Here is a 13749-nt window from a genome sequence, read left to right as displayed (position 1 = left end):
GCTGTGTCCTCTGCTGGGCAGCAGAGAGCTGGGACAGGGGAACTGAGGGACTGAAAACACATGTAAAAAATATCTGTAACGCACAAAATGAGTCTTTTACGAACACCTTTCCTTTTGCCCTTTTCCTGTTTACATTTTCCCTTCTCCCTTTCCCCCTTCCTTTACTTTTTCCCCTCCTCCTCCTGTCCCCACGGCCATCTCCCATCCCCAGGCAGGAGCAGCTGGCTCCCACATGTTTGTGGGGCAGACCAGGCTGGGCCCAGGGGCTGTCCTGGCTCCAGTGGTGCCGGGAGCCCCGCAGGGTGGAGGCAGCCCGGAGCATTTGCCCTGTGGATGGAGCTTTCCTTGCGGGAGGCTCAGCACGCAGCCCCTGCGCTGCCTTTCGGGGTCGGGCGTTCCGTTCCTCGCAAACTCCTCGCCCAACCAGGGACAAGGTCGAGCTGACAGCTTTATATTGTTTTTGATTAGCAAATTCTGGAATTAGAAGCCATGCTCTATGATGCCCTGCAGCAAGAAGCTGGAGCCAAAATTTCCGAACTTCTTTCAGAAGAGGAGAAGGAGAAGCTGAAGAGCGCCGTGGAGCAATGGAAGCGGCAGGTGATGAGTGAGCTCCGGGAGAGGGACGCCCAAATCCTGCGGGAAAGGATGGAGCTCATCCAGCACGCCCAGCAGGTGGGTGTGGGGCAGGGCCGGCCCTGGGAGCACCGGCCTCTCCTGGAGCCATCCCAGGCTGGCCAGGCCTGGGACAGGCGGGCTTGGCCTCAGATAACCCTCAGATAAAGGCAGCGTGCCTTTCCTGGCTTTGTCACACACGGTGACAATCACAGAGCACTCACCTACAGCCTAACACCCCATTTGTTTCTGGTAGAAGCACAGCACGTACAATTTATATCCCCCAAACTAATGCATCTTCCGGGTACCTCTGTATTTGGTTAATAAATATTTTTTTATTTGAAATCTGACAGAGAATTAAAGAGCTAGAAGAAAGAATTGAAGGCCAAAAAAGACAAATAAAAGAGTTAGAGGAAAAGGTAAGGTCATGCAGATGGAACAGCTGCTGTGTGTGCACATGACCATTCTCCATTTCACTTGGGCCAAGGAAACCACCCTAGAGAGAGCTCGTGTGTGTAGTGCTGTGACAAAGGGGGACAGCTCCAGGAAAACAGCTTGCATTTGCACCAGCCCCTCTGAGGAGGGGAGGTGAACTGGTGGAATTGAGTCCTGCCTCCCTGCTGCCCTTCGGGGCAGCCTGAAACTGGGCAGGGACGGGGCCATGGCCCTGGGAGGGACAGAGCCGAGGGCTCGGGCAGCAGAGCTCTGGGGAAGGGGTTGTTCTCCCTGCTTCCCTCCCGTCCCAGCCCCTGGAAAGGCAGTGCATGGAGCAGCCTTTCCCAGCAGGAGCGAGGGGCTTTGCTCTCCTCCCTCCCTGCAGCCACGGCTCGTGTCATCGAGCGTTCTGCAGCCAGCCAAAACTGCTGTGTTCTAGCCCAGAACGGCCTCAGCTGAGCCCTCCCCTGCCCACTGAACCCTCCAGGGACGGCCACGCTCAGGTGCAGCGGGGGCTGAGCTGGGCCAGCACCTGAGACTGAGCCCAGCGCCGAGCAGGGCCGGGCTCGGGGTGTTTGAGGTGTCAGAGGAGCTCAGCTGCTGCTCCCCCATCTGCCCCGGGCCCCTGGCTGTGCCTGGCTGGGCTCAGAGGGGCAGGGGCTCACTGTCACCAGCCCAAGGCACACGGGAGCTCTCGTGAGCCAAGCTGAGCCCCCAGCACCCAGACTTTACTCCACACTCCATATTTCTTCTCACCTGAGAGTTTTGTTGCACTCTGTCTGTAACCACAGCTTATTTCTCAGTTAAACACGCTGTAAACTCTTAATCTCTTTCTTCTCTTCCATTTTTCCCTCTCTTCTCTCCCCTTTTCAGTTTTTATTTTTGTTTTTATTTTTCTCTTTAGCTTTCATTCTTTGGTCATAGTCCTTCAGGCCACATGCACAAGGTAAGCCCTCGGGTCTCCTCTGCTCTCTCCTCTTCTCCTCCTGGAGCATCTCTATTTTCCCATAGAGAAAAGGGCCTTCCTTTTGCTGTGCCAGCAGGATTGAAGGGTCTCTTGGGCATGCCAGAGAACCCAAAATGGAAATCTCCAAATCCTTTAGAAAAACGTGAAACCTGGACACCAGCAGGCAAAACCTTGTCAAACAGAATTTCCTTCTTTAGAGGGAAGGACAAGGAAAAATTAAGCAGGCTTAAAAGCAAGGAAACCTCTGGCAGGCCAGGGCGAGCCCCCAGTGTGGGGTGACTCCTCTGGCTGCATCGGGGGCAGCTGAGGGAGTCCATGGAAACGCTCAGCCCCTCTCCCTGCCCAGCCAGAGAGCCTGTCCTGTCCCCAGGACAGCAGCCAGGGGGGTTTGGGGCAGCACGGCACTGCTCGGGGTGTGTTCCTGCAGGCACTGTGCCATAGGGCCCCGGGGACTCCCTGAATCCCCCTTTTTCATGCAAGTAGGGCATAAATTGCCCCATTTCTGTGTGTGCTGCCAGAAATGACCACGGCAGGGACGGCATGGAGGGAAACACTCCCCACTAAGAACATAAATGGAGTATATCACCAATCCTTTTTTATCGGTTGTACAATTCAGATAATTATAAGCAGGACCTCGCAGAAGTTTTGTGAATGTTATTTTTGCCCAGGTGGGCTTTCCTTTGATTCCTGTTTTCCTCTCCCGTTTCAGCCCCCTGAGGCCACTGCAGCTGCCCCTGCTGTCCTTCCCGGAGGGACAGCCCTGCTTCCCCAGAGCCACGCAGAGACTTTGCCCTGGCCACCCCCAGATCTGTGCCGCTCCTTGCTGCTGCTGGCCATGGGAGGTGCCGTCTGTGGGACTTGCAGCAGGGCTGAGCCAGGCTGGGAGGGAGTCCCTGCACCCCTGAGAGCCCCGAGGAGCCTTTGGAGAGGACAGAACTGAGCTGGCAAAGACAGGCAGAACCTCTGCTCGTGCCCCTCGTGCAGCCCCGGGCTCTGCCAGCAGCAGCCTCACTGATTCAGATACTCTGGATTGATCCTGGTTCCCTGCCGAGCAGGTGGCAAATTGCTTCTGTGCAGAAGTGCCCGTGTCCTGTCTGTCTGCCACACGGTCATGTTTGTTCCACAGTTCTTCAAAAATCTGTCTCGAAAGGAGAATTTAGGAAGCGTTCCAGAGGAGCAGCTCATGAAAAGATGCATGTGAGTGAAAATGAAGTGATTTGTTCCAAGGTATTTCTTCGTTGCACAGGGTATGTCCTGTGCTTTGTTGAACATCCCACAAGCCCAGTTTTAGGAAAAAAACATAAAGCTACATTCAGGAAATCAAGCTGTATTTTTTTTTTTTTTTGAGTTGTCAGTAAACCACGATGAGAAAAATTATGCAATAATTTATAATTGGCTGTCCCTGAACAATGGCAAAAGGCTTAACACTGTCCCAGCAAAAAGCTCCACCTGGAAAAGAGTGAAGTAAACCAGATTATCGCTGACCCACGTGCACTGGGCTGGGAGAGGCAGCAGGAGGGAACAGAAGGTGTCACCTGGAAGGTGCCCTCACCTCGGGGAAAGGGAGCACAAGCCCGGGATGCTGGCACAGGAGCCAGGAGGGGAAAAGAATCCTCTAGGAAAAGAGGTGAAGAGGGGAGAATCCAGAAGAAATTGCAGAGTGTGATTGACCACGTTGGATCCACAGCCGAGCACAGAAATGCAGGGCTGAGAGGCAAAGCCAGGGATGAGGAACAGAGCCAGGACCAAGGCCAGGGATGAGGAACAGAGCCAGGACCAAGGCCAGGGATGAGGAACAGAGCCAGGACCAAGGCCAGGGATGAGGAACAGAGCCAGGACCAAGGCCAGGGATGAGGAACAGAGCCAGGACCAAGGCCAGGGATGAAGAATAAAGCCAGGACCAAGGCCAGGGATGAGGAACAGAGCCAGGACCAAGGCCAGGGATGAAGAATAAAGCCAGGACCAAGGCCAGGGATGAGGAACAAAGCCAGGACCAAGGCCAGGGATGAGGAACAAAGCCAGGACCAAGGCCAGGGATGAGGAACAAAGCCAGGACCAAGGCCAGGGATGAGGAACAAAGCCAGGACCAAGGCCAGGGATGAGGAACAAAACCAGGACCAAGGCCAGGGATGAGGAACAAGACCAGGGATGAGGACCAAGGCCAGGACCAAGGCCAGGAGCGAGGTCCTGCCAGCAGCCAGGGTCCCTTGGTGCCCATTCCCTGGGAGCACGGGCAGGAAGGGATCAGAGCTCTGGGCAGGTAAGATGGGCTGACCAACTGGAAGCCCCTTTATCCTGGGATTCTGGGGACTCTGGAACTCCCTCCCCTGCTGGTCTCTCTCACTTGGGTTAAAAAGCTTCAGGTGATAACAGAGGAAATACTGAATTTGGTGTTGAAATTACCAGAATCTTCATGTAAACATTATTAAATTATTGCTAATAATTTAGGTGTTAGATTTCAGTGTGATATAATAACAAATGCTGGGTTTATGTTTTAGGTCAGTGGTCACTCTTAGCACAAAGTTATTGAGAAGTAATTAAATGCACTGTCAGATTTTTATGGACAGCAAGCAGTCATGCTGCTTTTAAAAAGACATGTTTTAAATGCAGGAGATGAAAATATTTTTCGTTTTGCATAGAAAAGACAAATAGTAATCAGAAAAGTATTTTAATTCATGATTTCCCTCACTTTTTTTTTTCAAATTTGTGCTGATAAGGAGTTACTTGGCAGATAAGCATGATGGGGAGAGCAGCAGAGAAAGCTGCAGTTGCACAGCTTTTATAGAAGTGTTATTGACGTGCCAAATGTATGTATTAATTAGGAATTAATTAATTTATGTATTAATTAGCAGAACTGTAATTCTGCCACGAGATGAAGCTCTCCTGTGGGTCAAAGTGGGCAGTGCCCAGGTAGGGGTGGTGGGCACTGGGGTGCCCCACAGCAGAGACCCCATCACTGGGCACCCAGTGCAGGGTGCTGCAGCCAGAGGACACTGGGAGCTGCGTGTCCTGCAGGAGCAGAGCTCTGCTTTACAGCCCATCTGATTGTCTCAAGCAGGTCTAGGATGGTATTGAGTTATTTTTTAGTGTCTCTTTAACTTTGGAGCCTGGAGGCTGGCAGGGGTGGGTAGCACTTGCCTGTGTCCAAATAAATAAGTTGTCAGTTACCTAAGAGAAATTTTTATTAGATATTAACTCTTACCTTTATAGAAGAGGCTTGAGTGTCCATATTTTTTGCCCTGATTATCTTAATTTAGTTTAAACCCCCGGCATTTATTACAGCTCCATTTGATATTTGTTAATTCAAAGGAAACAACGTGTGGAACGTGCTGGAACAAGTAATATTGAATTCTTGTTTTCAATTTCCCAGTGATAGAAGGATGGGGAAGGCACCATGGCAGAGGGCTGGAGCTACGTGATCTCTGCAGTCCCTTCCTACCCAAGCCAGTCTGTATTCATGGTTCTTGCTGTGTTTAACTGGTGTCTGTGGAGCTGAGCTGCCCTGGGGTCATGGGGAGATGCCTCTCCCCCAAAATGCCACCAGCACCAAGCCAGCTTTAGGTTCATGGTGGACCCACCTATTTTCAGATCCTCCTCTAACCCTTGTATTTCTTACAACAATATAAATTCTCTTTAGAAATGGCCCTTAATATTTTTAATTAAGAATACATAACCTATTTCCTACTGTAGGCAGTAATTAGAAACACCAGTTTCAGGAGCTCAGAGCTTGATGGTTTTATTTAACCACAGATGGGGACATTTCCTCCAGGGGAACCTCCTTCACCACCAGAGCAGGACCTGTCCCTGTGAGCCTCTCTGTTTTGTAGATAATTCCTTTTCTTTAAATGACTTTGCACACTGATCAGTTGAGCAGCAGGCAGTTTGTTCTGTGTTCAGTAGTCCTGCTGTCAGCAGAGCAGGGGTTTTGGGGTTTTGGGGTTTTTTTCCTTCCTTTCAGAAGGGATCAGCAGGGGAGTGAGGAGCTGCTGGAGCTGGAGCTGGCAGCCCTGTGTGTGCTCAGGCCCTCTGGAAATGATTTCCTTCACAGGGGCACTGATGAGCTCCAGCCCCAGAATGCCAACTGGCGAGTCTGCTGTGCAGGGTGAGCCCGACATCCTCGTCTGAAGTGAAGTGTGGGCAAATTCAGGCTGCCAGGGAGAATCCCACTGAGCAAAGGCGTTCCTGGGAAGGCACGGGGGCATTGGCTCAAAAGCTTTTATTCCTTTTTGAGCTGTAAACCTTGTGGGTTTCTCTCTCTCGTGGAGGGCAGGGCTGGGCTCAGCAATGAGCAAGAGATTTCCAGCGGGTTAAGAACTGTCAATTTGTATAAAAGCAGGGGGTGTCTCCTTGCACGGCGTTTCTGCTCCGCTGTCTCGGGGGCTGCTGCAGACTGAAATGCACAGAAATGACAATGTCAGTCTGAATTTGTGGCTGAGGCGGAGGAGATGGAGGCCCTGGGGCAGGAGAGCGTGGCTGGTGCTGAAGGAGGCTCCAGCCAGGTCTGGGCATGGCTGGGAGCTCCTCATCCCACTGCTCGTGCCAGACATCTCTGCCGTGCAGAGGCTGCTCCTCCACGGTTCTGCCAAATCCCACGGGAAAACACTTTGGCACAGACCAGCTGGGATTTTCCTTCTAAGCAAACATCTGCTTTATTACAGCAGGAACTTTTGGTTGTGCTTCCTGGGCCCGCTCCGAGGGCAGGACGTGGGACCAGCCTTTCATTTTTCCTCTCTACAACTAAAACCTCCCACTCCTGTGTGGCTGTAGGGGATCACACACAGCTCAGAATCCCAGACTGGTTTGGTTTGGGTCGGGAGGGGCTTGCAAGGTCATCTCTGGATGGGCAAGGACACCTCCCACTATCCCAGCTTGCTCCAAGCCCCATCCAGCCTTGCCTTGAATCATTTACACGGGTGTTCCTCTTTCTGTGGGAAGTAGAGAAGAGCTTTTTTGGAGCGTGAACTTGTGCAGCAGCAGCAATTTGGTGTCCTGTGTGCTTCCCCCTCAAAACCCCAGTGCCTTCCATCCTCTGCTTGCACTCAGAAAGAAAACTCCTAACTGTACAGACTGGCAGGGTAAAAGCCTGCTTCACCATGCTGGTTTTAAAGATAATCATTCATTTCACCTTTTGTTCCCCAAAGCACTCCTGGGCAGAGCAGCTTAAATTCTCATCACAGCTGAAGGGTTCTCCCCCTTAATTTGGGTCTTGCTGAGCTCTTGCAAATAATAAGGACACATATTTTTGTAGTTTACCAAACTCAGCGTTAGCCTGAAGAATTATTCAGCTGGAAAATCTATCATGAAGTTAGCTTTTTTAAAAGAATGCATTCTGTTTGTAAATGATGTTTGTGTAAATGGCCCTGTCGTGGAGGCGCTGGGGTGCTCAGTGATATGTCTGCACTCCAGGGCAGCAGAAATCCCAGAGAAACCTCCCCGGGAAAGGAGAACGTGTCCAAGTCACTGAGGCTGTAGTGGCCTCATGCAGATGGGTAGAGGCAGACGAGGAGCTGCTGTTCTGTCTGCGGCTTTTTCTGAAGTGCCCCGGGGGCACTTTGCTCCTCGTTATAAACAAGGATGCTGTGCGCGCCCCCGGGACAGCAAAGGGGCGAGTGCAGTGTCAGGATTGTCACCGCTGTCACAGAGGGCCGGCGCTGGCAGCGCTGAGAAGGTCCTGGAAGGGGATTGTGAAGCACTCACATCGTCACTTAAAGCCACGCTTCTCGCTTTCTTAAATACCGGGCGGATTCTGAGGGCTGTGAATTCCGGAGCGCAGGCTCCGGGAGGGCTCTCTGAAGCGCAGTGGGGCGGTGCTGCAGGGTGTGCCAGCAGGATGGAGCGGCTCTTCTCCCAGAGCCCCGAGGTCCTGCGGGGTGCCGTCAGGGCTGGCTCCCCCCGGTGTCCCCCCGGTGCCTTTCCCGGAGCAGGTGCAGGGGAGGCTGAGGTGTCAGCCTGCATTTCCTGCATCAGCTCCGCCTGCCCGGCTCACCGGGCACCGTCCGGCTGAGCTGATCCTGCTGACCTGTCCCTGCTGACCTGTCCCTGACCTGTCCCTGCTGACCTGTCCCTGCTGACCTGTCCCTGACCTGTCCCTGCTGACCTGTCCCTGACCTGTCCCTGATCTGTCCCTGACCTGTCCCTGCTCTGTCCCTGCTGACCTGTACCTGACCTGTCCCTGACCTGTCCCTGCTGAACTGTCCCTGAGCTGTCCCTGCTGAACTGATCCCACTGACTTGTCCATGCTGGACTGTCCCTGAGCTGATCCCCTCTGAACTGATTCCACTGAACTGTCCCTACTGAACTGAAAATCCAGTGTGGAAAGAAAATGGTGTGGGTTTCTATGCACATATTTTTATAAATATATATACGTGTGTGTGTGTGTGTGTGTGTGTGTGTGTGTGTGTGTGTGTGTGTGTGTAAAATGAGTAGTACCGAGATTTTATCACAGGCAAATGATTTCTCATGGAAGGAAACAGCTTTTTAAACCCCTGCTATTAGGCCTCGAGGGAGCAGCCCTGTTTTCTGCTGTAGCAGACACAGTTTGCAGCAGGTCTGTGTCAGAATCCCCCCGTGCCCGTGGCAGGAGGATGGGCAGAGCCTGACTGTGGGGCCATTCCAGCACGGGAGGTGATGCCAGTGCCAGAGCACAGCCCTGCCCCGCCTTGGGTGGCCCATGGCACGAGACCGTGCTGGAAAGTGAGCAGGAATGGTTAAAATCAGCCGTGCTCTTGTTCCATGGCAGTCCCGACCTGGCCGAGCAGGGCTGGCACTGACGGGCACCGGCTCCGGTGATGCCCGGCATCCCCAGCCCAGCCCCTGCCTCCCCCGGGCTCCTGGAGCCACTGGAAAGCTTCAGGGGGCCCGGGAACAGCGTTTCACACTCGAGTCTGTGAATATTGATGAGGTGAAATGCTTTTGTGCTCCTGGGTAGCTGCTCTGCTCAGTGTAGCTCGAAGCATTTGTCAGCATAAATGGGTACGGTCAGGAACACTCCTTCCATTGGTAAATTGGACTGGAAAAGCCCAGAATTTTCCAAGTCAGTATTGGCAGGAACAAAATACACCATAGATATGTTCACTGGGATGTCCTGTGAAACAGTGCTCTTAATTATTAAATTGAAAATGAGGAATTAAGTAAGAAAGTGAGGAATTAAGTAAGTGGACAGTGAGGGGCTGCTGATTGCTGAGATTCTCAGGGCTAGTAGCCCGTCCTCCAGCCACAAAAACCATGACTGTGGCCTGAAATGCAATCAAGAATCTGAATTTTTGCAGAAACTCTGTAGTGAATTGCCTGTGTTCACCCCCTCACCCCACTCACAAAGGCAGGTGTTAAAAAATAGCATCTTAAAAAAGAAAGTGCACTTCGTCAAAGCTGGGGGTGCAGCTGAGATTTGTGTAAGTCCATTTGTGTAATCCATTAACTGTTATTACCCTGATCTCTGGCTGCTTCACTGCAGCCAGCAGTTTCCTCTTTCTCAGCAGGAAAAAGGGGGAAAGAAAAAAGAGCTTCCTCTTCTGCCCCAGGGACCTGTCCCATCCTCTTCCCTGACATCCAATGTTCACCTTTCTGTGGAACCTATTGGAACTAAATGGCCACCGCTTTCAGATGGTTCAATAACTCCCCTCTGTATTTTATTCTGCTCGTGATTTCTCATCTTCCTGTTCTCTGGGCCCCCCTCCCTGCCCTGCAGTATGTCCCAGTGGGTTATTTGCATTTGTATTCAGATACATGTGCACAGGAGGGGCTGGATATGCCATAATTGTCCAGTGGGAGAGGAAGGGGAAAAGGCAAGGAAGCCAAGCCTAGCCCATTGTTCTTTACATGGACATGAAATTCCACCTGCTTGTTCTCAACGTGGGCCATGAGTGGGAAGATGAGAGATTCTGCATTCCCACCTCCTGGGGGTTTGTGTCTCCCAGGTGAGGATGGGATCCAGCCCCCTGATCCACTCCTTCCCACTGCATGGATCCCAGAGGGATCCATGGTTCAGGGTCCCACTGAGCCTCGCAGGCAGCAGCGGGGTCCCAAGGTGTGTCCCAGGCTGAATTCAGGTTTAGCAGGTGATGAAGAACCTCAGGCTCATCCAGGCAGACTCTTCCTTGGGAGAGAGGGCTGAGCTGCCTTAGGGACACCTCCAGCATCGCTTCACCTGCCTGGTAATTCTGCTTAAGGGGCTCAGTGAGGCATTGCCTTGGCCAGTCCAAGGGCTGCCTGGTGGTTCTGGTGCCTTTCCTTACTCCCCAAACATGTCCCAGCTTTTCCCAGCAGCCCAGGATGCTGTCAGGTCCCTCAGCCATATGGCCCCTTGTGATATATATAAATATAAATATTTAATATATAGTATATTTAAATAAGCATGTAAACATATATACATAGATAAAGATGAATGTGTAAACATCTATCTCCTTCCACTGTAGCCTTGGTAAGAGGCTGTGCTGATGAAGGTGATCATTCTTCAGGAACTGTGGTGACAGGACAAGGAGTAATGGGTTCCAACTAAATCAGGGGAAATGTAGCTTAGATACATGGGAGAAACTCTTCCCTGGCAGGGTGGGCAGCTCTGGCACAGGTGCCCAGAGCAGCTGGGGCTGCCCCTGGATCCCTGGCAGTGCCCAAGGCCAGGCTGGACACTGGGGCTGGAGCTCCTGGGACAGTGGGAGGTGTCCCTGCCATGGCAGGGGTGGCACTGGGTGGGATTTGGGATCCCTTCCCACCCAAACCATTCTGGGGTTTTGTGATTCCCTTCTCACGTGACATTTGATCTGTAATCTTTGAGGAATTGCATTCCTGCACTGTTCTCTTCAGCAAAGCTGCTGTTTCCCACAAGCCACGGATGCTCAGACGCACAAACACCAGCGCTCCAGCCGTTACCATTTCTCAAATGCCGCTGTCCCAGTTTTACAGCTCTCTGGAACAATTGGCTGTCTTCGGCGGGGGGCGCGGGGCGAGGGAGGGGTAGGTGTGCCTTTGCGGGGCCCGCAGCCGCAGGAGCCCCGGGCAGGGCCGCGCTGTGCCGGCCCCGGGCGCTGCCAGGCGGGGAGCGGAGCGAAGCGGATCTGGAAACCCCTTCAGCCGCTCTCGCTTCCTCCTCTGTCATCTGCTTCTCGCTCTCTTCGCAGGAATTGCTTCTGAAGTTCTTGGGGTGCTGTTGTCACCTGCGAGGGGGACAGAGGAGCCACCCGACCGGCAGGACCTGGTCTGGTGGGAGGTGTCCGTGCCCACGGCGGGGGCTCGGAACGAGAGGAGCCCCAGGCAGCCCGGGATTCTCTGTCCTGCCGGCCGCGCGGGCTGGGAAGGGTTAACCCTTTCCCCGCACAGTGGCTGCGCCAGGGAGGGGATTCAGCTGCTGCTGGGGCCTGGGGAGAAGAGACAGGGAACGGGGGATGGAGAAGGGATAGGGAACGGGATGGAGAAGGGACAGGGAATGGGGGATGGAGAAGGGATAGGGAATGGCGGATGGAGAAGGGATAGGGAATGGCGGATGGAGAAGGGATAGGGAACGGGATGGAGAAGGGACAGGGAATGGGGGATGGAGAATGGACAGGGAACAGGGGATGGAGAAGGGACAGGGAACAGGGAATGGAGAAGGGACAGGGAACGGGGGATGGAGAAGGGACAGGGAACGGGGAATGGAGAAGGGACAGGGAACGGGGAATGGAGAAGGGACAGGGAACAGGGGATGGAGAAGGGACAGGGAACAGGGGATGGAGAAGGGACAGGGAACAGGGGATGGAGAAGGGATAGGGAACAGGGAATGGAGAAGGGACAGGGAATGGCGAATGGAGAATGGACAGGGAACAGGGGATGGAGAAAGGACAGGGAATGGGGAATGGAGAAGGGACAGGGAACAGGGGATGGAGAAGGGACAGGGAATGGGGAATGGAGAAGGGACAGGGAACAGGGGATGGAGAAGGGACAGGGAATGGCGAATGGAGAAGGGACAGGGAACAGGGGATGGAGAAGGGACAGGGAATGGCGAATGGAGAATGGACAGGGAACAGGGGATGGAGAAAGGACAGGGAATGGGGAATGGAGAAGGGACAGGGAACAGGGGATGGAGAAGGGACAGGGAACAGGGAATGGAGAAGGGACAGGGAATGGCGAATGGAGAATGGACAGGGAACAGGGGATGGAGAAAGGACAGGGAATGGGGGATGGAGAAAGGACAGGGGATGGGGGATTCTTTCCTTTCGAGCCATTGGCCGGGCTGTTCAGCTTCCCACGTGTGTTTCCCAGGTGTTCCCCGTCCGGCTGGCGCTGCTCTCGTGGCTGGGTGTGAAATGGGAGCAGGGACGCAGCGCCGAGGAGGGGGCACGGGAAGGGTCAGGGCAGCTGCAGCAGCCCCCTCCCACCTACGGGCACCGCGTCCCTCGTGCCACCTCTCCTCCCCTGGGGAGGTGGAATTTGGCTCCGTGGTTATTAACTCGTCCTCTCAGAGTTTGTCAGATGAGGCAGATTTTAAATTCATCATTCATCACGATCATCACCATATTCTGAGTGTTACCCAAAACTGTTAGGGGAGTATTGCTTAAGGAAAATGAATGATTTGATGCGTGCCAGAGCTTGGAGAAAACAGTACATTTAACATTTAATAAATTATCTCTTTTTTTTTCAGGGAAAAAAACAGTAACTGGCTAAGCCTACTCCAACTTAGACTTAACTGAGAGCTGCTTAACGCAGCTCTCACAGCACAACGGACACAGCACAGCACAACCTGTGGAATGGAAATGTTGTAGATTTTGGGATTAAAAATCCCATGTGGAGGAGAGGGCCACAGCTGTAGTTAAACCTTGTGTTTATTTTATCCTGTAGGTACCTGCGCCGCTGGAGTTTATAAAGCTGTGGAGAAAACCCCTTGATACTGAAATTCTTCAGCCTCTTCCTGCACTTGTACATCGACCACATTTTAACCCAGCGCAGGGAGCTCGGCTGCAGAAACGGAAGGAAGGGAGTTGGTCAGAGAAGTGCGGTACTTGAACCAAAGGGATGCGATGTTTTAAGGCCAAGGTTGTGGATTTTGATATCAGCATGTGATTCTGACATGGAATTGATTTAACAAGCTCCAGTTCCAGTGCTGGGATTCTGGGATGAGCTGCATTTTTGCTTCTGCATTTCACGCCTGAAAGGGGTTCATTTTGAGTTCTACTGAAATACTTCATGTCTTAAAATACTGTATTCCCTGGAAGCCTGCAGGTGGTGGTTGAGGTGACAAAGGGCACGTTGGGAAGTGGCTTGAGTCCTTCTCATGGCTCTGCATTCAGGACGTGCTCTTGCCTGGTGTGTTCGTGTGTCTCAAACACCGGTTCTGTTTTCCAATTAGCGTCCTTGATCCTGGGGGTTTTAAGTACAAAGCCAATTGTACAGGACAGGTCCGTGTGTAAATAAGGGATTGTGCTTATCTATATGTCACTATAAATATGTATGAAGTTTTGTACATAGGAAAGAAACAAATGGCTCAAAGAATGTTTTCAGAACTGTGTCCTCCGTTTAAATGCACAGACAGGAGATTGCCACCCATGTGCTCCCTCCCTGTCCGGGAAGGGATCCTGCTGGTTCTGCTTGCTGCCCACGTCCCAGGGCTGGGCTCTGTGAGGAGTTTTTTTGGTAGCCCGGGGCCGGGCTGGGCTCTGTGAGGAGTTTGTTCCTGGCCCAGAGCAGGGCTGGGCTCTGTGAGGAGTTTTTTTGGTAGCCCGGAGCAGGGCTGGGCTCTGTGAGGAGTTTTTTTTTGGTAGCCCGGG

General features: G+C 52.8%; 1 protein-coding gene across 15 annotated transcripts in view; it reads left to right on the top strand.

Moving 5' to 3' along the window:
• The window catches only part of JAKMIP3 (Janus kinase and microtubule interacting protein 3), a 64625-nt gene extending 50900 nt beyond the window's left edge, over positions 1–13725 (top strand). For 7 of the 15 annotated variants that reach the window (XM_053984180.1, XM_053984179.1, XM_053984178.1 and 4 more), the window contains 3 exons: positions 469–672; positions 966–1031; positions 2724–3249. In XM_053984180.1, the coding sequence (XP_053840155.1) occupies positions 469–672; positions 966–1031; positions 2724–2954 (501 nt within the window). In that variant the 3' untranslated portion in view covers positions 2955–3249. Of the gene's footprint in view, positions 1–468; positions 673–965; positions 1032–1920; positions 1994–2723; positions 3250–12823 lie in introns of those variants that run through there. The other 8 variants (XM_053984183.1, XM_053984182.1, XM_053984181.1 and 5 more) reach the window with 3 other exon arrangements.
• Positions 13726–13749: the final 24 nt, after the last annotated feature.

The sequence above is a fragment of the Vidua macroura genome, chromosome 8, assembly GCF_024509145.1.
Source record: "Vidua macroura isolate BioBank_ID:100142 chromosome 8, ASM2450914v1, whole genome shotgun sequence".
In the NCBI taxonomy this organism is placed as follows: Eukaryota; Metazoa; Chordata; class Aves; order Passeriformes; family Viduidae; genus Vidua; species Vidua macroura.
Note: the sequence above shows the minus strand (reverse complement) of the source record. Positions and strands in the feature narration are given on the sequence as shown.